This window comes from Trifolium pratense, linkage group LG4 (genome assembly GCF_020283565.1).
Source record: "Trifolium pratense cultivar HEN17-A07 linkage group LG4, ARS_RC_1.1, whole genome shotgun sequence".
Lineage (NCBI taxonomy): Eukaryota > Viridiplantae > Streptophyta > Magnoliopsida > Fabales > Fabaceae > Trifolium > Trifolium pratense.
This window is the reverse complement of record NC_060062.1, coordinates 25144820-25169096: the sequence shown is the minus strand read 5'-3', so window position 1 is coordinate 25169096 and position 24277 is coordinate 25144820. Positions and strand designations below refer to the sequence as shown.

The window sequence follows — 24277 nt, the reverse complement described above, 5'->3', positions numbered from 1 at the left end:
ATTCAGCCCATATCAAATTAATTAATCAATTAATTTCTAAATAGAAATTTAATTAGCCTTTTAATTTTATTTGTTCATTTGATCAATTAAGGCTCATAATTAATAAATAGCTAATATAATTATATAAGGATATTTGTCCACATAATATTATTGGAATATCATAAAATATTCCAACATAGGGAGCATGCATTTGACAACCACAAGAACTTGATGATTGATTGTTAAATAAAAAATGACGAAACATAAAAAAAAATGTCGATATTGAGAGTCGAAGAAGGTGCTTGACGAAAAAGAAGAAATATGTTTATTTAATCATTTTCTGATGGTACACCAGATAATATTTCCTGCATATCAAACGGACCCTAAACAAACACACTGATTCTAATTTTTAAGAAAAAAAACATTTTTTTTGTAAATAAGAAAAAAGAAAAATAAAATTGCATTTATATTCCCAAAAAATAATATAATAATGGAGAAAATTGAAAGTGTTGAAAATAGAGACATCCTAAACTAACTATTCCAAAACGTAATAAAAAAAAGGCTTAATTAATAAAAGGGTCCCTTAAAGACATTTTTCGTTTCAGATTGGTCCCTTAAAGAAAAAAAGGTCCAAATAGGTCCCTTAAAGAAAAAAAAGTCCGAATAGATCCCTTAAAGATATCTCCGTTAATCAGTTTGATCCCTAAAAAGAGGTCTAAATAGGACCAAACTGATTAACAGATATGTCTTTAAGGGACCTATTCGGACCTTTTTTTCTTTAAGAGACCTATTTAGACATTTTTTTTCTTTAAGGGACCAATATGAAACCAAAAATATCTTTAAGGGACCATTTTATTAATTAAGCCTAAAAAAAAGTAAAAAAATTAACAAAAAAAAAAAGCCATCAGAGAACGAGATCTAATGGTTCTCTTCTCGCAAGAGCAATTTCATCTCTCCCCGTTTCTTTCTTTTTCTCCCATTTTCATTTCACTCGTGTCAGACCCCATTCAACTTTCAACGACTCTCTCTCTAACCTCTTCACTTTGAAGAGGGTCCAAGTCTTCTCATAAGCTATTCATAGATCTCACACTGATTTGGATCCTCCTCAACCACTTTCTCTCTCCTCCTCTTCTTCACTCTTTCACTCTCCATCATCAATCTCATCTTTCAGATCAACTTCTTCGATTTCTGTTTCTCGATCTAACTAATCATGGCGGCCGCGAACGCTCCGATCGCCATGAAAGAAGTCCTAACCGTAAGTTCTTTTCCTCCTCTTTCAATTTCCGTTCATTAAGCTCAATTTATACTTCCACGAAGAACACCAACACTTAATTTAGTTTAATGAATAATTTACTTATCGATTATAGTTTGCTCAATTTTGCTGAATACTCTTCAGTTTATTGCTTAATGTGAAAATCGAGTAGATCTGAGTGTTTTATTTATTTTTTCATATTTTTTGATTGATTATGAACTAATTAGTGAGAAGGTTAATTGTTTTTTATGTGATTTGTTTGATCTGATTTATGATTACAGTTACCGAGTGTTGGAATCAATTCACAATTCATCACTTTCACGCATGTGACTATGGAATCGGACAAGTATATATGTGTTCGAGAAACATCTCCACAGAATAGTGTTGTTATTGTTGATATGAGCATGCCAAATCAACCATTGAGGAGGCCGATTACTGCTGATTCGGCTCTTATGAATCCGAATTCCAGAATTCTTGCTTTGAAAGGTAGGATTTGTGTTTTGTGTAGAGTTACTAGCACTTTGATATTGATATGAAGTTTGTTTGTCGTTATAAATATCAAAATTTATTTGAAGCTTTATAGTAGTATGCTTGAATTCTCGGTTTTTTGTTCCTTTAGCTGCATGATTTTGTTGATGCCATGAAATGAAACAAATTGCTTAGTTTTGACTAGTTTGACTTGACACCAAGCACATGAATCCGCCTAACTGTTTGTAGTATGTATACTTCAGCCTGACATGCAAGGTTTTAGATAGTGGCCGTGGTTGAGGTCTCGGCCGCGTTAAGGATTTTGTGATTTCGGATATTTTTTGTTTTTTTTTTTTATAAGCGTGATTTCGGCTATTACGTATGCTGTGCTTCTAATTATGGTTGTCGCGGTGCGAATTAATCAAAACATTGCATAAATCTTACTAAAATTAGTTATATTATCATATAATATCTTAATTTTTCATTGTTTCTTTATAATTTCATAACTATAATTCTCTTCATAATTTTTTAATGAATTTGTTTCTTTTAAGAAACAAATTAACCACTAATAAATTCAGATCGCGGCCGTAATGGAGTTTTGTCGGGCGAAACAGTGTTTTGCCGCAGTTGTTTATGTAATTTTTGTTTGCTGTGTCAAAACGGCAAAAAATGGTAACAGACACTTCCGATACCGTTTGTCGTGGCCATTTTCGCGGTAATGGAACTTTTTTTTAAAACCTTGCTGGTATGCATTAATGCATACTTGAGTAAGACTATGGCCATTGATCTCTTTTTTCTGGTCCATATTTCTGATACCTTAACTACCCTGACTGTGTCAGTCAACTATTATAGGTACCCTGATTGGCAGGGACACAGAGCTGTGACGTTTGATTAAAATCAACTGCCTTCCTTATTTTTAGATTCTATATAACGAAGAAGTTAGAGACCATGTCTTGAAGTGCTATAATAAAAAGAACAAAGGTGTGTTATTTTTTTAGGGGATGCGATAAAGGAGTCGGTTAAATGAGGAGTTTATTTAGGTAGATTATATAAAGAAGTAATGGTTTGGTTTGAGGGTTGACCCATGACTATATTATAGTCAACTTTCTTGGAGATGCATGAAATTTATTGCCCTTATTAATAATGCAATGTATTTGATACATATATTTTCTCCATTTTTTTTTTACTTTTGCTAATGTATTAATCATCCCCAATTTCACATTAGGCATTTTAGATGTTGCAATCAGACATATTTTTCACGTTGTATATGTTTGACATAGTCAGTATTTAGATACCTACAGTGTTCACAAATCACAAGTCTCCCCATTCCTAAATATCAAGCAATCTCCGGGTTTCCAGTTTTTGGGCCATGTGCTTTTTTTGGTGCTGTATTTAAAATTAAAATATTTTTTGCTTTTGGATTATCTTCACTTACAAGCTATATCATTCTCTTGAAGCTCAACTGCAAGGGACTACACAGGATCACCTACAAATATTTAACATTGAATTGAAAACAAAGATGAAATCACATCAGATGCCTGAGCAGGTAATGATAATGTTTTAGGATACATAAGCAGCAACATAATAGGTCCCTAAAAATGACATTGCTAATCTATGTGGAGTGCCCTTATTTTTCATTTACAGGTAGCCTTCTGGAAGTGGATTAGCCCCAAAATGTTGGGCCTCGTGACACAAACCTCCGTTTACCACTGGTCAATCGAAGGTAAGATATTGATGATTATAATCTGCTGATGCTCATCTTTTTTGTTGCTATTATGCTTTACACATTTTTAACGTGCTTGTAATTCATTTGTAAATTTTTAACTGATATATGGTCCCTGATCTCTTAACTTTTAGGTGATTCTGAACCTGTTAAGATATTTGAGAGAACAGCGAATTTGGCAAACAACCAGATAATCAATTATCGATGTGACCCTACGGAAAAGTGGTTGGTCTTGATTGGTATTGCTCCTGGTTCCCCCGAGGTATATATCTCTGCTTCCTCTCATAGTCGTGGCTATCATTGCGAAACACATTTCAAATTTTCAGCTATAACCAGCTTTTTCATTCAGACCATAATTGCTTATTTCGACCTCTGTCTCTGAATCATATATTGTGTATAATTGTATAACAAATATACAGTTGTGATCTTTCAAGTTTCAATTGTGATTTTTGCTAGCCTAATCTATTTGGTTTGTTTCTTCATCTTCTTTTGCTTTATAGAGGCCACAATTGGTTAAAGGGAACATGCAGCTTTTCTCTGTGGATCAGCAGCGTAGTCAGGCACTTGAAGCTCATGCTGCATCATTTGCCCAATTCAAAGTACGTTTTGTTATGGTTCTGTGTTCATATACTTATTTATAAATTTTACCTGAATAATAATTGAATAATACTAATGCGTTGGGCAAATTTTAATTGTATTTTTTGAACAGGTTCCTGGGAATGAAAATCCTTCTGTTTTGATTTCTTTTGCCTCAAAGACACTTAATGCTGGTCAAATTGTATCCAAGTTACATGTCATTGAACTGGGCGCGCAGCCAGGTCTGCATATATTTTCCTCATTCACATATATCTCTCATGCTTTATTTTATGGGACATATGGCTTCAACAAAAATCTTTATTGTAATGCCAACCTAGTTGTTCTATCTTGAGATTCCAAATTTAATATTTTCTGGGAAATCTAACATTTAGATTAGTTATTTGCATAAATATGTATTTATCATGCTGGATCTATAACTAGAGGTGGAGTGATCATATTAGTGACAATAATGGCCCGTTTCTTTTATGTCTCTACAGACTATAACAATATCACTTTTGTCTTGCTGTAATTTAACTCAGAATATTAGTATTTCATAAACTTCATACGTGGGTGGATGAATTGTAGTGATATCCATGTAGGAGGGCTGAGGAAGCTACTTATTATTCCTAATGACTTCAGTCAATAAATGTATTATTTTTGTGGTTCAACCATGCTACAATGATTATTATTCCAATTGTTACTAACTTGCCATGTATTTGATCGATGAAATGCATAATATTTTTTTGTTAGTCCATGCTTTATGGATTACTTCTCCGCTTGTTACCATGTATTTGACTGATTAAAATTTGAATGTGACAGATGTGTTTTTTTCTTTCTTTTTCCATTATATTTTTTGGTACATCTTTCTTTTTCCATTTATAATGGTTCCATGTTGACTTTTCAATTGTAGTGGTAAACATGTAGTCCTGAAAGTAGGAGGTAGATGAAGCAGTAAATATTTACTTCATGTATTATATATGAGTTGCATTTGTAACTAATTTCACAAATCTAAGCTGTATATATCAAAATCAGACATCTGAAGATGGACTCATGTTGTTGAGACCCCACATTAACTAGTAATATGACCAAAGTAGTCCTTTTTAAAGCTTGGGCAATCTCCGTTTCTTCAGTGAGCTTTTGGGGTTGAGTTAGACCGGTCTTAAATTCTAACTTGTATCAAAGTATATCCCAAATTTGTTATTGCGCCATGATCCATGTTATTCCACCCACATTTTCCCATGCTACAGATGTCCTGTCTTAAGTGTGAGGGGGTTTGTTGAGATCCCACATTAACTAGAGGTAGATGCATGGCCTAAGTAGTCCTTATAAAGCTCCTCACCTCTAGGCTTAAAGCCCAAATTGTAAGAGGTGTATTGTGGAATTGAACTGTGTGTTCATTATATCGTCTGTGATTAAATTGATCATACTCCTGGAGTTTACCTTTTGAAATTTGTTGGCAGGGAAACCATCATTTTCAAAGAAACAAGCAGATCTTTTCTTCCCCCCAGATTTTGCTGATGACTTTCCAGTTGCAATGCAGGTACAGAAGTTGCTAGTGTTGTTCATTATATAAAATGCTGTAGATATCTGATTTGTACTTTATTTTTTTCTTTCAGATATCCCACAAATATAATTTGATTTACGTGATTACCAAACTTGGCCTACTTTTTGTATACGATTTGGAGACAGCTACTGCTGTATATAGGAACAGAATTAGTCCAGATCCTATATTTTTGACATCAGAAGCCACATCAGCAGGAGGATTTTATGCCATTAATAGGAGAGGCCAAGTTTTGTTGGCCACTGTTAATGAACAAACAATTGTGAATTTTGTCAGCGGTCAAGTATGTTTCTGACCTTTTTTATCACTTTTATGATGTGAAGCAGGGAATGAATTGACATTTAACACATTTCATATTGGTTATTATTGCAGTTAAACAATTTGGAGCTAGCTGTTAGTCTTGCCAAAAGAGGAAATCTTCCTGGTGCTGAGAAGCTGGTATGTCAATTTTGAGTAGAACTCAACTTTTGTAATAATAATGTTTCTTCACTGGGGGTGTTGTCAGGGAGATCCCAAGAACTTTGAAGCATTGTCTATTAATCTTATGTGGTGCATATAACTGCTAAACTCTAACTTGTATGAACTTTGGTTATATGCTTCCAATAAAAAGTACAATATTTTTGGCTGTCTGTTCAGTTTATTTCACGAGTGTTTGACATATGTTTCTTTGCCTCACCAACATTTGTTGTAATTTATTTTGCACCGTCAGCCAGTTCATCTTAGATATTTTATTGATGTATGCTGCAATTTTGTTGCTTTTGTCTTTTACTTGACCAACATAACCTACATGCTTTAATCTCTTCTTTTTTCCCATTCATATTTTATTTGAGATTTATAATTTGGTTGTGTTGTGTTGTGTTGTGTATTAGCTTCTTAAGAAATGGCGACTGTTGTATTTTTGTTCTTTTATTATTTAAAGCTTGCATGATGGCAATAATTGTTGTCATTACAGGTTGTGGAGCGTTTTCATGAATTGTTTTCCCAAACAAAGTATAAAGAAGCAGCTGAGCTTGCTGCTGAATCTCCTCAAGGAATCCTTCGTACTCCTGACACAGTTGCAAAATTTCAGGTTTCTTGATATTCAGGATTTTTTCATGCTCTCTCTTCTACTTAAGTTACAGAGAGATTAATCCTAGGTTTATCATTTGCCTTTAGGTGTTGTTCTTTTGTTTGGTCAATTAGATTATATTTGTTGAGTGTAGTGTAGCTATCTATCCCGTTTAACTTTCAGATACATGTGTAATGATGTTAAACTGTATAGCAGAATTCTGTCATCAGCTTCACTTGGGTAGTACAGATCAGTCAATGTGAACTAGAACTCTATAAGTTGTTAAATCACTGTCATTCCTCTCAAGTAGATTCATTAGTTTTTGAAAATATTCTCGCTTTTTCCATCAATTTCCTGCATTTTTGGTTCTGCTCAACTTGTAATAGTAGCGTTAAAAATGTGACTATTTTCTATTTGGCAGAGTGTTCCTGTGCAAGCTGGTCAAACTCCGCCACTGCTGCAGTATTTTGGAACGCTTTTAACGAGGGGAAAGCTGAATGGCTTTGAATCATTAGAGCTATCTCGGTTGGTCGTGAACCAGAACAAGAAAATTCTGTTGGAAAATTGGTTGGCAGAGGACAAGCTTGAATGCAGTGAGGAGCTAGGAGATCTTGTTAAGGTTTAGTTGGATTATACATTTTGAAGAATTCAAATTATTTTTATGTTTGTATGTTCTATTTTCTAATTTTCTGCCTAATGAGGCATTGCTGCTTATCTTAATTGCTTTTTTGAAATGGTGAGCTTCTATTAATTTTCATGGGTATGCTCCCTTGTAGACTGTGGACAATGATCTTGCTTTAAAAATATACATCAAAGCTAGAGCTACTCCAAAAGTTGTTGCTGCTTTTGCTGAGAGGAGGGAGTTTGACAAGATTCTGGTCTACTCTAAGCAGGTGCTTGTTTACTCATTAAAGAATATTGGCTTTGATGCAAAGCTCCTTCACTGCTATTATATGTGTTAACATTTTTCTCAGCCTGTAATAATTATCTTTGCGTGAATTACATTTCTGCTTTACTGGAAACATTTGGTCCTGAATATTTTTCATTTCTTATTTGTTGCTATAGGTTGGGTACACACCTGACTACCTCTTCCTCTTGCAAACAATTCTCCGAACAGATCCTCAGGTTTGAGTGAAAGCTCTACAGTTTATATTGTTTAATTGATTTAGTTTAACCTTTTCTGTAATTGCCCACTGTGTGCCACCTTTATAGATGCATCGGTAACTGTTCTTTTTGCACAGTATTTGTTCATTAAGTTTACAGTCTTGTACTTATTATTCATTTTTATTTTGCTTTTCAGGGTGCTGTTAATTTTGCATTAATGATGTCTCAAATGGAGGGAGGTAGCCCAATTGATTACAACACCATAACTGATCTGTTTCTTCAGGTTATTATCTACTGTGATTAGGCAATTATGACGAGTAGTAATTTAATATGTTAGCTTTATCATCGTTGATTTATTACACTATGCTTCTAAACGTTATTGACATTTTTGTCTTGGTTATTCTTTGGCCTGCTCAGAGAAACCTGATCCGTGAGGCAACAGCTTTTCTCCTGGATGTTTTAAAACCAAATTTACCAGAACACGGATTCCTTCAAACAAAGGTCGGGCCTTTGTTTCCCAGTTGTTATGTGGCACTTTACTCTGTTAATAATTCTTTCTTTGCAGTGATACAATTTTCTTGTGGATTGTTGTTCAGGTGCTAGAGATAAATCTGGTCACTTTCCCTAATGTTGCCGATGCTATTTTGGCCAATGGCATGTTCAGCCATTATGACCGTCCTCGTATTGCCCAGCTTTGTGAAAAGGCTGGACTTTACGTGCGAGCTTTGCAAGTAATGCCTTGCTAAATGTTTTATTCTTGTACTTTCCCTACTTAAAAATCTTAAGTTCCTTTATTGAATACATCTTTCTTGGTGCAGCATTACACAGAGTTACCAGATATAAAACGTGTGATTGTTAATACACATGCAATTGAGCCTCAGGTTTTTTTCTGACTTATTGCTCTTATCTATTTTTGGGTTTACAATATATCACGCAAGCCTAATACTTGCTCATTATTTGGTTATTGCAGTCACTTGTAGAATTTTTTGGTACTCTCTCACGAGAATGGGCATTAGAGTGCATGAAAGACTTATTACTGGCCAATCTTAGGGGCAATTTACAGATTATTGTGCAGGTAAAGAAGAGTCATTGTCTTTTTTGATTTGGAGCTTACTAATAATTGATAACTAAGCCTACTTATATCTGTTCAGGTAGCTAAAGAATATTCTGAACAATTGGGCGTTGATGGCTGCATTAAAATTTTTGAGCAGTTTAGGTCATATGAAGGGCTGTATTTTTTTCTTGGATCATATTTGAGCTCCAGGTTTGTACATTTTTTTTTCCGGTTGGTAATTGACCCTGTTTATACCTGATATATTTTCCAATGTTTTAATGCTGATGTATCATACATGCTTCTCTGAATAATATGGTATAGCGAGGACCCCGAAATTCATTTCAAGTACATTGAGGCAGCAGCAAAGACTGGTCAAATCAAGGAGGTCGAGCGTGTGACAAGAGAATCCAATTTCTATGATGCTGAAAAAACGAAGAACTTCCTAATGGAGGCTAAGCTTCCAGATGCACGACCTTTGATCAATGTTTGTGATCGATTTGGGTTTGTTCCAGATCTGACACACTACCTATACACAAACAACATGCTTCGCTACATTGAAGGTTATGTTCAGAAGGTATAATAGTAGCCTTGTATATGTCATGAGTGATATCTACCTTACTTTTTCTGCCCGTCAGCATTTGTATATTTCTGTGTAGGTGAACCCAGGGAATGCTCCTTTAGTTGTTGGACAGCTGCTAGATGATGAGTGCCCAGAAGATTTCATCAAAGGTTTGATTCTTTCTGTTCGTTCCTTGCTTCCAGTGGAGCCCCTTGTAGAGGAGTGTGAGAAGAGGTGTGTTTTGTTCTTTATTCTTATGTATTGTTGATTTGCATTCACATTTATGATTTTTTAACCCTTGATTATTATATATGCAGGAATCGGCTTCGTTTGCTCACACAGTTTTTGGAGCATCTCGTGAGTGAGGGAAGCCAGGATGTACATGTTCACAATGCACTGGGTAAAATCATTATTGATAGCAACAACAACCCAGAACATTTTCTCACAAGCAACCCGTACTATGATTCTCGAGTTGTGGGCAAGTATTGTGAGAAACGTGACCCGACCTTGGCAGTTGTAGCTTACAGACGAGGACAATGTGATGAAGAACTTATCAATGTCACTAGTAAAAATTCTTTGTTCAAACTGCAAGCAAGGTTTGTAGTGTGTATGTAGGTCTTTCTTCGACCAAATCAATTTTCTTGTATTCATTGCTCACATGCTTGTACTTGTGGTGCAGATATGTCGTTGAGAGAATGGATGGTGATCTGTGGGCTAAAGTTCTTGATCCTGAAAATGAATATAGAAGGCAACTTATTGATCAGGTTGTATCTACTGCTCTGCCTGAAAGCTCAAGCCCTGAACAGGTTTCTGCATCTGTTAAGGCTTTCATGACAGCCGATCTGCCTCATGAATTGATTGAACTTCTTGAGAAGATTGTGCTTCAGAATTCTGCATTCAGTGGGAACTTCAATTTGCAGAATCTTCTCATTTTGACAGCGATAAAGGCTGATTCATCCAGGGTTATGGATTATGTCAATAGACTGGATAATTTCGATGGGCCTGCAGTTGGAGAAATGGCTGTAGAAGCACAGTTGTATGAGGAAGCATTTGCAATTTTCAAGAAGTTCAACTTGAATGTTCAAGCAGTCAATGTGTTGCTTGATAATATTCGTAGCATCGATAGAGCTGTTGAGTTTGCGTTCAGAGTTGAAGAAGATGCTGTTTGGAGTGAGGTGGCAAAGGCTCAACTCAGGGAAGGGCTTGTAAGTGATGCAATTGAGTCATTTATACGAGCAGATGATACTACACAATTTTTGGATGTTATCCGTGCCGCTGAAGATGCCAATGTTTACCATGACTTGGTCAAATACTTGTTAATGGTAAGACAGAAGGCAAAAGAACCAAAGGTTGACGGCGAGCTCATTTATGCATATGCAAAGATTGATAGGCTTAGTGACATTGAGGAGTTCATTCTGATGCCAAATGTTGCTAATTTGCAAAATGTTGGGGACCGGTTGTATGACGAAGCATTATACGAGGCTGCAAAAATCATATTTTCCTTTATATCTAACTGGGCCAAGTTGGCTATTACATTGGTCAAGTTACAACAGTTCCAAGGTGCTGTTGATGCAGCAAGGAAAGCTAACAGTTCCAAAACATGGAAAGAAGTTTGTTTTGCTTGTGTTGATGCAGAGGAGTTTCGATTGGCCCAGATATGTGGGCTCAACATTATTATTCAGGTAATCTGTTAGTTTTAGCATTTCTAAGGAACTAAAGATGTTTTAAAAATAAATTTAAGAGGCCTTTTCTTGATTTATGCTCCCATCTGATTTCTATTTAGAGAGCTTGAATAAAACAGGCTTCATAAAGTAATGTAAATTCTTCTCCCTTAGAGTATTCTGCAAATATGTAAATTTGTAGTGACTGGTCATTGGAGGGCTTTTGCACTTGCTATCTGGTCTTTTTGTTGGTTTGCTATTACTAGTAGTGAGCTTATTTACTTTCCACTGCTTACTGTGTCAAACTGTTTGTTAATTATGTAGGTGGATGACTTGGAAGAGGTCAGTGAATATTACCAAAATAGAGGCTACTTCAACGAGTTAATATCTCTGATGGAGAGCGGTTTAGGGTTAGAACGAGCTCATATGGGCATCTTCACTGAGTTAGGAGTTCTTTATGCTAGATACCGCCCTGAGAAGCTTATGGAGCATATCAAACTATTCTCAACCCGCCTCAATATCCCAAAGCTCATAAGAGCATGTGATGAACAACAGCATTGGAAAGAATTGACCTTTTTGTATATCCAATATGATGAGTTTGATAATGCCGCAACTACTATCATGAACCATTCACCTGAAGCATGGGATCACATGCAATTCAAAGATGTTGCTGTCAAAGTTGCTAATGTTGAGTTGTCTTACAAGGCTGTTCACTTCTATTTGGAAGAACATCCTGATCTCATCAATGATATTCTGAATGTCCTTGCACTTCGCGTGGACCATGCTCGGGTTGTTGACATCCTGCGTAAGGTAGAATCACAGCAAATTTTGTTAGATATTAGTTTGCAATTTGCCTGCTGTAACACCTATTGATATTTTATCTGTAATGTGCTGTAGGCTGGTCACCTCCGGCTTGTGAAGCCATACATGGTTGCAGTTCAGAGCAACAACGTGTCTGCTGTAAATGAAGCCCTGAACGAAATATATGTTGAGGAGGAAGATTATGATAGATTGCGCGAGTCAATTGATTTGCATGATAATTTTGATCAAATAGGCCTTGCACAAAAGGTGACCTACACTTTTCGCTTGACAGTGGCTTTTTTCTGTTTCAATTACGGAAAACTGATAGATTAATTATGTACGATGTAGATTGAAAAGCATGAGCTTGTTGAGATGAGACGTGTTGCTGCTTATATTTACAAGAAGGCAGGACGGTGGAAGCAGTCCATTGCTTTGTCAAAGAAGGATAACCTTTACAAAGATGCCATGGAGACAGCTTCACAATCTGGCGAGCGTGAACTTGCCGAGGAGTTGCTTGTTTATTTCATTGATCAGGTACTAAAAAGTTCAGTTTGAAAATGCATGTACCCCAACATGTTTTGTTAAATTACCATGAGGATCTGAATCATCATTACTAACATGTTCAGTATGCAAATTGCATACTTGTGGTCGCTTCTTGTGGCTTGTTCAGTTCTAAATCATTTAGAGAAAAAATTTGAACCTAATGGTATTTGCTTTTTTCCTCAAACCTCGTAATTTTCTTTTGCAATTGCATGTTAGGGCCTTACAATCAACAATTTACTGAAGGATTGGCTTTTAGTGTTCTTGCATTTGGGTCTAAGCTGTTTCCTGCCCTCATGGAATGATGATAATCTGATTTATCATGTGCATATAATTTTCTAAGTTTTCTTTTTACAATGATTATGCAGGGAAAGAAGGAATGCTTTGCCTCATGTCTATTCGTTTGCTATGATTTAATACGAGCAGATGTTGTTCTTGAATTAGCTTGGATGCACAATATGATCGACTTTGCCTTCCCATACCTCTTACAGGTTGGCATTCTTTTGATGCTGCTGATTTGTATCACTATTTCAGTTTACATATATTATTTTTATGACAATGCTGTTGATATCAGGCTTAAGAAACTTACATTACTGAAAATTACCCCTCCCATCCCTGACCGTTTTGCCAAGAATTATGCTAGCTATCTTGTATCCCTTTGCTCTTTAAAAGTGATGTTTTTGTCTTTTGAAAGTCCTGCAGTTTATGGGTTGCAAACATAAAAACGTATGCTTTGAACTGCTTTTAGATGAATGTTGGGGTTTCAATTTCATAGTTGATAAAAGTGATAACTAAAATAAGGTTAACATGAGTTAATATACTTGGCTAATTAAGGTTCTGGATTGTATTATGTAATTGTGGTATTGTATTTGTATGGGATATCCAAAGAATTCTAGTTTGACAACTGTATTTCTTTATTCTTCCATGGGCTGAAACGGATCTATTTATTGGCGTTTTATCTAGTTCTCTCTTTCAAACATATTCTCTTTGTTGTAGTTTATCCGTGAGTACACCGGCAAAGTGGATGAACTAGTGAAAGACAGAATTGAAGCACAAAATGAAGTGAAGTCTAAAGAGAAAGAAGAAAAGGATGTAGTTGCACAACAGGTAATTTATCTTTGGCTATTTTCTGCTACCCTAAAATTAGTTTCTGTTGTGGCTTTGCAGAATATAGCTGACATCAATGTTCAGAGTAATTTGCCTTTGATAACTCCTTTCATCTTAGTCTTGACTGGACATTAGAGGAGTACTGATATGGATGTGTTTTCTGTTGCAGAACATGTATGCTCAATTGTTGCCTCTTGCTTTACCTGCACCACCGTTGCCTGGAATGGGAGGACCAGGTTATGGAGGAAGCTATGCGCCTCCCCCTCCGGTGGGTGGAATGGGGATGCCCCAAATGCCTCCTTTTGGGATGCCACCCATGGGTAGCAGCAGTTACTAACCAGTATGGTATGGTGGGAAGTATAGAATGAATCTGTTTTTTTTATGGAGAGCAAGCCTGCTGCTTATGAATTTTGTGTAGATTTTCTGTGCAAATTCGATGCAACATTTTTTTTTTTCTTCTTCTGGTAGAGGTTGATGAGACTATAATTAATTTTAAGTTCCTGTGAAGGTTGTCATAATAGTCTAGTAAGTCTTTTTTTTTCTTCTGAGTTGTAGCTAAGCTGATGTATTTTTGGACCTGCTGGTTTGAGCTAGCCGATAAATTTCTGTATTCTACCATTTTTCTTGTATTAAAAATTATTTAGTTCCAGTATAATACGAAGTGTACCGACTTTATTTTTTGAAGCAAAGTTTACAGACTTTAACAGACAGATTTGTATGTGCCTTTCATGGCGTGGATTATTTCAGTCATTAAGGTAGATATAGTAAGATCAAAAATCAAGATTCTGACAAGGTAATGAAAGATTATTTGCAAGAATGTAACAAGTTGATGAAGAGATAAAGAGGTTTTAGATATATAATTTACGGAATAACTAGTTAATTGCTAAAGAGGAACATAATTGTTATTCTAATATGAATTTGGGAAACTGCACTCTCTAACTCATAACTTTTTGAATGGTTAACACTCAACACAGTTTAATGAAAAATTGTATTTTTTTTTGGTACATAATTGATTACTATATTAAATTTAGAAACTCAATTAGGTACTATTTTTTTTTTAAATGCAGATAGATTTTAAACCATCTGTAGATTTTAATAGAATCTTAATTACGTTCAAATTTAAGGTGTTTTCAACTACTTGTACTAGATTTTAATGAGAATTTCACCATCAACTATACTTGTAGGAATCGAAGATACATCATCCGATCCAAACCACTCAAATGGATATCTCACCCTTAACAAAACGAAATTTCTATGCCTCACTAAATTACATATAGGAAATTAGGAATGCCTTACCTTATACACAAGCCACATGGACTACCTCGTACCTCCGTGACAATCGTGAAACTTTTATATGTCTTCTTTGTGAATCACTCTTTTTTTTTTTTTGGTAAAGTCTTTGTGAATCACTATCAATTAATCATTTAACATTGCTCAAATCCTTTTGTATCCTTCCTTGCATTCTTAATTGGCTTCCAAGAAATTCTTCAATTGCCCCATTTAGGAGTGATGTTTTCTTTAATTAATTTATTGTAGCTTGGAGGTTAGGTTAGTAACCAGACTCAGATTCTATGCGGTCGGAGAAAGGTTAAGTCGGAGAGAAGTTACTACACTATAAGAACTTTTTGATTAAGATCAGACAGTCCAAATTTTTAGCTTGAATTTTATACTTAAAATAATAAAATTTGTTCTTGAAATCTGAATCGTTCGATATTGATCAAACAATCTAAATGTTCTAACTGCATGCAGTATCACTACACAAAATCCAAATTAGGTTAGTAACCACTAATATAATTGTTGACAGCACATAGGAGTAATCAATAAATAAACCTCATTTTTCTGTTTTATGCACCAATTCTTAACATCATTATTCAACAACTATGACTCTTGATCCACTTCTCCCGATCCTAGCAAAATGAGTAAAGTTTTGGTTGTACGTAGTTTGTTACAATTCCAACTAATTTTTTGTTGTTGAAAAAGCCAAAAATACGATTCCAACTAATTAACTAACTACCTTTTATTTTGGTTAGGTTCTGTTGAGTTAGTTGCACCTGTTTTTACATCTAACTTGAATCAAATACTCAAATGGCCCATGGTTGTTGATAGTAAGTGCTGTACGTGAAGTTGCATAGGCTTCCACTGGAATATTAAAGAGCTTATTCCCGATCTATAAGTACATTTTGGTTAATAAAATTTATTAGAAAATACACAAGGAACAATTAAAGTATTTGTTATGGTCGTATAAGAGATAAATGAAAATTTTAGAAAATAATTATATAAAAAAAGAAAATTTTAGAAAATAAATAAATGAATAATTAATAGATTTTTATTACGGTATTATGGTAAATTCACAAATTTTGTTTTTAGTCGATAAAAAAATTTCTTCTAACTTTTGTCTCCAACTAATTTTTGTTGGTTTTTTTTTTCACAGGTAATCTAATGACTAGAAATTCTATTCTTAAAGTTAATAAATGATGTGTTCGAGATTCGAACCCCAACTTATATATATATAAAATGCAATATCTCCACTCAACTCCTATATATAATATGCGATATTCATACCAATTAAATTAAGCTCACCGAATTGTTATAAACTCTCACACATATGGCTGATGGAAATCCACATGGCTCTTCTTTTATGACATAATAATAGAGTTGTTACTTGTTAGATAGGTCACTGCGCCCTTGCCCTTTACAAGGTCAGAATACAAAATCAAATTAGATGGAGAAGGTCCGCTTATTACTATGCTACAAATTATAAAGTACCCACGCTAGACACTTAATTTATCGAAGTTTTAGACACTAGACTATTTCACAAAAAAAAATTAATAAAGTATGGTCCCGAAGGGTAAATTAGGGTTTAAATCATTTCCAATTATATGTAGTAGAGGAGTTTTGTGAGAGATGATCCAAATCCTTTTTGAAACGACAACGAGACAATTCACTCTCGTCTAATGTTTTTTTTGTGCAAAACAATCTAGACTAAGTACTGACCAATTGAGATGTTTTATTTGACCAGACCCAATGGCGGAGCTAGAAAATTATAGAGTCACCGAAATTTCACATGTGACATAGTATATATAGTTTAACAAAAAAATTCAATTTTACCGTAAACTAACCCTTAAAAATCACAGGTTTGCATAAGCTACTAATATCTTAGTTTTGTCCTAAACTAACCCCTAAACACAATTTTTTTTTTTTGGCCAGAACCCGAACAACTGCCTAGGCTAGGCTTGCTGGTTTATAGGTTAACCAAAATGATCATCCATCATTTTGCCCAGCAAACCTTTGTAAAGTTAACATTAATATTACAATTTTTTTCAGTTATATTTTCATAAAAAAATTATTATACTTTTATAGGCCAGTCTTATCTTTCTTTTGCCTAAAACAATGTAGAGAACAGATTATAGCGATTAATTTGAATATAACTATAATCAATTAAAATGTTTAAATTAAGGTACAATCCTACCAACATTTTTGCTTCAAAAAAAAAAAACTCTGTAAGATTTATGATAAGTTTTAATAAATCTAGTTTGAATTAGGATAAATAGTGGTGTGTTACTAGTTTGAATAAATCTAGTTATTTAAAATTTAAAAACTCCTATAATATCGAATAAGTAGCATGTATATATGCATGTCTAACCGCAATAACAACTTACAGTTACGAAACCCCTTTCTTTGCTCCTTCCTTATTCACTCATCCATTTCCTTCTAACTATAATTTCACCACACAATTAAGTAACCGACGTCCGTTACAACTTCCTCTCATAAGTTAGTTAGCCTCTCTGGCTACATCAAGATTATCATCATCATAAATCATAATCAAATATTTAGGGTGTGTTTGGCCTAACTTTTTTGAGCTTATGCAAATAGCTTATGCAATATAAATTCAGTTTTATGTTATTTTATAAGTTCACACTAGTAAAAATTGTAATTTTATAAGCTATTTTATCATAAACTACCTTGAAAAACTTATAATAATACGTAAAAATTGCATAAGCTGTTTGCATAAGCTCAAAAGAAGAGGGAAAAAAACTAGGCCAAACGGTACCTTAATTAATAAATATCAAATTATTTTTTCATAAACTTAACTCAACTGATAAAAATATCGCATTTTAGTCCTATCAACTTAGCTCAGTTGATAGAAATTTGAACTCCGGACACTCAACGAATCAGATTCAAACCCGACACTTTAGTTGAAATTTTAGCCATCAGACTACATGACCCAAAAAAAAAACGAAAATTATTTTCATACCCATCTAGAAAATATGATCACTCCTTCCTAACTGCCACCAACAAACTTCAAAATCATTATAATTAATTAATTATTAATTACAAAATTAAGAAACCAATTTGGTCAAAATGATCATCCATCTTAGTTAGAGTTTATAGGAAAAAAACGTTATTTGAGTCAGTTAAGATAAAGATGTATGTGGAAGTTATAACTTCCACACCATTATTGATTAATCTAATCACCCACTCCTTCCAAATCCATTTTTTCATAAAACCCTAAACCAAAAATAATTAAAAAAATATATATATTATATAAATTAAAACTAACCCACCCATAAACTTCTACCTACCTAAGTCCAAACGAAAAAACACCCAACTTCTATCTTTTCATTTCATCTCCAAAGTTATTATATTAAAAACAGAAAATAATAATAATAACTAAAGTTTCAAGATTTACAACAAGAATAGAAGAAGTTGAAGAACAGAAACAAACACGTTGGAAGTAGTTACACACACAAAAAAAACAGTTTCATCTTAATTAAGGTTTCATTACTTCATTCCAATTCACACTTTTCATTTACAGTTTTTCTGTTTATTCATTCATTCGTTTTTTATTTCTTTATAAAATAAAAAACTAACTCATCATTTTATTCACACATTTTCACAACAATAACAACATTTTCTTTCTTTCTTTTCTCTTTGGCATTTTCACAAACAGGTTCAAGACGCGATGATTAGCGCAAACTCAAATTCCAATTCCAATTCCAATGGCGGCGGTGGTGGTGTCGATGAAAACGGCGATAAAGTGAAAGGTTCATGGAGTCCACAAGAAGATGAAACATTGGTGAAATTGGTAAATGAATATGGTGCAAGAAACTGGTCTGTCATAAGCAACGGAATCCCTGGCCGTTCTGGAAAATCATGCCGTCTACGGTGGTGTAATCAGCTGAGTCCCGACGTTCAACACCGTCCATTTACTCCGGCGGAAGATAACATCATAATTCAAGCGCACGCAGTTCATGGAAACAAATGGGCGACGATTTCGCGTCTTTTACCAGGTAGAACTGATAACGCGATTAAAAATCACTGGAATTCGACTCTCCGCCGTCGTCGTACGGAGGCGGCGACGGTGACTCCGATAATGCCGGTGGTTTCATCCACCGTGAATATCGGAAAACGTGGGTCGAATATGTATGACGGTTATAATAATGGTTTGTTGGATCTCGGTTACGGTTATAAACGGCAATGTGTTGAGAATAATAATAATAATAATAATAATAATAATAACGGTTCACGTGACGGTGAAGAAACGGTTACGGAAGAAGAAGATGCGGGTAATGGTGTTACGGTTATGACGTCGTTAAGTTTGTTTCCACCTGGTGAGAAATTGATCAAAGAAGAGAAAGAGAAAAAGGAAAAGGAACGAGATTTTGATTTTGATGATAATTTGAAGTTACTGGGAAATGATAATTTGAGGTCGATTATTCAGCGTATGATAGCAGAAGAAGTTAGGAATTATGTTGATAACCTTGATGGGTTTCAACTTGGAACTCCTGATTCAAGAAAGTGAAAAAATTTGATTTTTTTTTTTTTTTTTTTTTTAATTTTGTTTAATCATGACAATTTCTAGTTTTATATGTTTTTGAAGTTACTTTTGTTATTTAATCTAATTTAGAATCTCTTGTTAATAGTTATTTGGTATGATCATCTTTGATTCGTTGAAATCTAATGATATGTTTGGTTTGACGTTTTCAATTATACGAAGCATGGTTTCAATCCTTTGATGTGGTTTCTTTCTTTTTCATGGCATGTTTGGATTTTTGTTCCAAAATTGATTTGGCATGTTGGGGATACCATTAGTGCCGAACGAAATGCTTTCATTGCATTTGTGGATAAAAGAGTAATTGAACAAACTTTGAATAAAAAGTTGCATACATGCGATAGATAAGAAGCTACACTTTGTAGCTTATTGAACAAACGTTGAATAAAAAAGTGTGTGGAGGTTCACTATCAACTATATTTTTATTCCCAGTTGTTATATACGTGCATTAGGTAAGAAGCTACACTTTGCAGCTTTTATTATTCACGGTGAAAATTACCTCATTGTGCAAGAATTGCAAATTGGACGAGTTTTCAAACATATACTATGAATAAGTCACAATGTGACGTGACTCATACTAACATTCCACATTATATTTAAGCATTTGTTAATATCATATAATCATCATAATAATTAGAATATAGCCTTTGAACAACTGCAAATTAGCTTTTAAGCCTGAGCAATGGTTTTATTTGATTTCCTATTGGAGTATGACTGCGTGACAATCATGATTGCTTAAGTTTATAGATAATTCCTATTGCTTATACCAGCACGTTTAGCTTACTAATAAGAAACAAGTTGGTGTTATTAAGTTTAAATGTCTGGAACTGTAAAAAAAATAAAAAATTAAATGTCTGGAACTTTGTGAAAATGAGATTAAAGATAATTCAGAATGGTTGCAACATCAGAGTAAAATAAGAATATTACTCAATAGATGTGACATGGCAAAATTGATAAAACAAAAAGATAAGCATCCTAAATAAGTATAAAATTGGAGGAACTTGAATCACTTGCAGTACCATAAACTTTTAAAAATATAAAATTTTCATAAGGCAGCTTTGCAGGTGCTTCGAGGCTGGATCCTCTCGAGTAACAGAAGAGGTCCAGTGAAATCTTAGCCACGGGAGGGAATCCATTTCCAGGTGCTTCAAACGAGAGAGGCTCTAAATACCAGTCAAAGGTGTTAGTTATTAATCTCACTCGGATATAAAATGGCTAGAACATAAATTTACAAGAACAAAACCATTAAATTTGGTCTAGTAATAAAATGTTTTATGATGCTAAATATCCTAAGTTCAATTCCAAGCTCCATTGAAAACTAAAAAAATAATTATAAGAACAATTCTCACATTCCAAGTAATTTTATAAGAATAAAATTAAGATCAACCCAAAATTTGAAAGAGATTTGTTTGTATCGGTAAAAAAAAATCCCTTCTTTTTTAATAAATTCCTAGCTCGTTACATCTGGGAATATAACATCTAATTCTAAGGACTGCTGAAAACATAAACATTCACTAACCGTATCAAATTTAAATGTACGTCTGTTACTCAACATGACAAATCAACAAAATTGAGCTATAATTGTTTAATTTCGAAAATAAATTACTAACATATTGAAGCATACATAATAAAGTAAGTGACCAAAAAATTGTATTTAAATTATCCTTTTATTTTGTGTAAGAAAAAATACCTTTTATCTAGAACCAACATCTAGAATTGGTGAATGTACAACGACAAAAGTGAATATTCTATTGAGATTAAGAACATCAACGATTCATCCATCGTGTTAAAAACATTTTCCCCATAAAAACATAACTAGAGACATTTTCATACACAGTACATCCAAACTATAACCTAAATTGTTTGCATTTTTAAATTCGTATCAATCATCAATCATTATAAACATAGTTTTTCACGGTGCAGAGGCACTCAAACATGAGTCTGGGCAAGAAAACGCTAATCCAAACACATACACTACCAAGGTAATAGACATGTTTGGATGTAATGCTTCATTCCCATCAAATAACCCAGTAGTAGTAAAACACAGGGAAATTTCAGCTCAAATATCTTAAGAGGAAGAAGAAAATATAAAGTACAAACACAACATAATGAAAATAACAATGAATCAACCACACACCCTGTATTCACACAACTGCAGTTTACAAAAACAATTTGATTCATTCAGTAAAACACCAACTAAGCAGTTGCTTTCACTCAAATTTTGCTATGATGCAGATTTAAGCGCTATTTAACAAAAAAATTGACCTAAATGGAGAAATCCTGACATTTGAATCAAATTCTGTTAAGCTATAATCTCTAATTTTATTGGCATTGATTATTGATATATAAAACTGCCTAGGTTCTGTCTGGCTAAAATTAGCAGATAGCTGATGATAAACCAGGTTATGGCATATGAGCCAATAGCTTATGGCTATAAGTTAACTTATAACTTGTGTAGGATAACCTAGCTGATTGAATATGAGCTAATAGGTAATGATAAACCAGCTTATTGCATATGAGCTAATAGCTTATGGCTATAAGTTAACTTATAACTTATGGAGGATAACCTAGCTGTTTGAATGTGAGCTAATAGCTAATGATAAACCAGCTTATTTCATATGAGCTAATAGCTTACGGCTATAAGTTATAACTTATGGAGGATAATCTAGCTGATTGAATATGTTTCACAGAATTAACAACTAACTTATAGATGTGTAATAACAGAAAAAAGATATGTTGAATTGTTTTCAGGTAAGATAACAAGAGTACAATTGGTAGAAAACATAATAAGAAATAGGCTTTAAGCTATGAGCTAATTGAATTCGCTTATTGAAATAAGATATAAGATTAAAAATAAACTACACTTTCATGAGAAAAAGGTTACAAAACTGATTTTGTTTTTCTTTTTTAAAATGAACTCATAAGCTATAAACCCCAAGCAAAAAATTTGGCATTGGCAAACGGAGCCTAATATAATCCTACTATCTAAAAAGAACAGCTATAAATATAATTGAAAAGCCTCAAAATGAAACTAAAGAATGAAATGTAAAACTATAATGACATCACTACAGTTTCCAGGAGATAATTATAAACGGAAATAACGAAATTTAATAATTCATACAGAAATTAAGCAATTGTTTAAACCAAACTAATACGATTAAGATATAAAACCATTAATGTATCATAACATTAAGAAAATATTCAAGACAATTATGCGAAAGATCGCATTTAACAACAAAAACATACGAAGAAACAAACTACGATCGGTGAGAATAACTGTCTACTTAGATCTCTGTCTCATCTTTCGGCGCTTCCTCTTCAACCTCCTCATACGCTTCTTCTTCCACTGAAAAACCAAAAAACAATAAAGGCTCAAATTAGAACATAGAATTACGATAAAATCAGAGTAAGTGATTATAATTGATGTATGTATAAAACGAGTAGAGAGGATGAATAATTCACCTTGGCTCTCATCTTGAACGGTGCTGTCGTAACCCTAGTTGATGGCAGCTGAAAATGAGAGAGACAAGGTTGCAGCAATTTATAGCGAAGATAAGAAACCCTAAGCTCGTAATGGGCTTTATTTAATCTAAAAGGCCCAAATTCGGTGAACTTTCTCACACCCCTACAATTTTTTTTTTCTTTTTTCATTTTAACATTTTATTTTTTTGAATGACAAATTGTTAATACTTAGTTGTTAGTATATTTACATTGATATGTTAGCTTTTATCTTGCCAGGAATTGAACCTTAAACCTCATTTTAACCTTTTATTCACTTCATCCCCGTAAAATATTTGAGATAGCTAAAAAGTTTTCTAGAATTGAATAAATTTATGGAGCATATAAACTAAGTTTTCGGATATCCAAAATTAAAAATCAAAATACTTGCTAAAATTTAGATTTCTTACTAATATTCAAAATGGCCTAGAAAAAACCCAAGACATATTCCAAATACTTTGACTACTTGGAACTTGAAAAATACATGTTTATTATCCTCTACATTAAACAAACCACAACCTTACGAATAACCTGCTCTTTTTCCAGCAACCGGACCTGAGTCGAAACACATTTTCGACAAATATGCCAAAGTAGTCTTTTTAGCTTTTGGCGGAGCTTTAATAACCCACAACAAACCATGGTTACCATTAACATGCAAGTGAGAGATATAATGGAAGCCCTTGTACACAAATACTATACACATGTTTTACATAATATTTTCGTTGCTTTCGCCGCAATAGAGTCGTCTATCATTTGTGACCGAAGGGTAGAGGGGTGACAAGAATGCTAGTCATTAATGGTTAATTGTTGAGGTTGTGCCTGCTAAACATGTGGTAGTGGTCTAGTCAGCATATCCTGCCCATGTCTACATTTTTGTGTGACGTGGTCACATTGATGACTAAAACGAAAGCAATCTAAAATTACAGAGGCAAATTGAAAGAATTTTGTTTACGAACCAACCAACACTCAAATTCACTAACATTACATGGACAAAAAAAATACATTTTTGCTTAAAAAATAATGCTATTTTTACTCATTTAATCTAAATGAACAAATATGAAACTTATAAAATTTAATAACTCAAAAGGAAACTATAGTATCATCAAAACTTTATGAACAAACTACTCTGAAATGAAATAAGCGTGGATAAACTACCACTTCCATAAATCGTAAATATATTATGGCTGGGTTATGCTTTAGTAGTGTACTCGATGAATGAACTCTTTTGTTTTGCTTGATGAGAGATGAATGCTTTGTGTGATGTTAATAGTTAGTTGATCACTGCTAACACATTATTTATTTATTGTATTAATAAATACTATAAATAAGAATTCATTCAATTGGCTGTCAAATTCCATTGGCTATCCTCCATTCAATTGCCCCTGTGCATATATAATAATAGTGTGGTAAGTTTTTTATTATTTTTTGGTGGAGTTATCGCGAAGTTTAATTGGTTAATTAGATATAATTTCAAGATAAAATTCAATGTATATCATATTTTTATATTAATTTA

At 33.7% G+C, this 24277-nt stretch overlaps 2 protein-coding genes and 1 long non-coding RNA gene across 3 annotated transcripts; 2 read left to right on the top strand and 1 right to left on the bottom strand.

Annotated features, from left to right (window-relative positions):
- The first annotated feature begins 840 nt into the window (after nucleotides 1–840).
- On the top strand, nucleotides 841–14117 carry LOC123924125 (clathrin heavy chain 1). Its single transcript, XM_045976899.1, has 30 exons — nucleotides 841–1234; nucleotides 1513–1717; nucleotides 3157–3245; nucleotides 3344–3422; nucleotides 3557–3684; nucleotides 3923–4021; nucleotides 4132–4240; nucleotides 5459–5538; nucleotides 5615–5842; nucleotides 5932–5997; nucleotides 6512–6628; nucleotides 7029–7226; nucleotides 7384–7500; nucleotides 7673–7732; nucleotides 7908–7994; nucleotides 8129–8212; nucleotides 8308–8442; nucleotides 8530–8592; nucleotides 8682–8786; nucleotides 8863–8975; nucleotides 9087–9339; nucleotides 9422–9558; nucleotides 9642–9920; nucleotides 10004–11006; nucleotides 11310–11795; nucleotides 11883–12053; nucleotides 12135–12320; nucleotides 12695–12817; nucleotides 13323–13433; nucleotides 13603–14117. Exons 1-30 carry the CDS (start codon nucleotides 1190–1192, stop codon nucleotides 13768–13770), a joined length of 5124 nt encoding a protein of 1707 aa, XP_045832855.1. The 5' UTR covers nucleotides 841–1189; the 3' UTR covers nucleotides 13771–14117.
- Nucleotides 14118–17981: 3864 nt separating this feature from the next.
- Nucleotides 17982–19356, top strand: LOC123924124 (transcription factor MYB77-like). The gene is made up of 2 exons (XM_045976898.1): nucleotides 17982–18209; nucleotides 18385–19356. The coding sequence occupies exon 2, from the start codon at nucleotides 18397–18399 to the stop codon at nucleotides 19234–19236; it is 840 nt and encodes a 279-aa protein (XP_045832854.1). The 5' UTR covers nucleotides 17982–18209; nucleotides 18385–18396; the 3' UTR covers nucleotides 19237–19356.
- Nucleotides 19357–22354: 2998 nt separating this feature from the next.
- LOC123924123 lies at nucleotides 22355–24068 on the bottom strand. Its single transcript, XR_006814623.1, has 2 exons — nucleotides 22729–24068; nucleotides 22355–22612 (listed from the first exon to the last, which is right to left on the bottom strand). It is a non-coding gene; the product is annotated as an uncharacterized LOC123924123 (long non-coding RNA).
- Nucleotides 24069–24277: the final 209 nt, after the last annotated feature.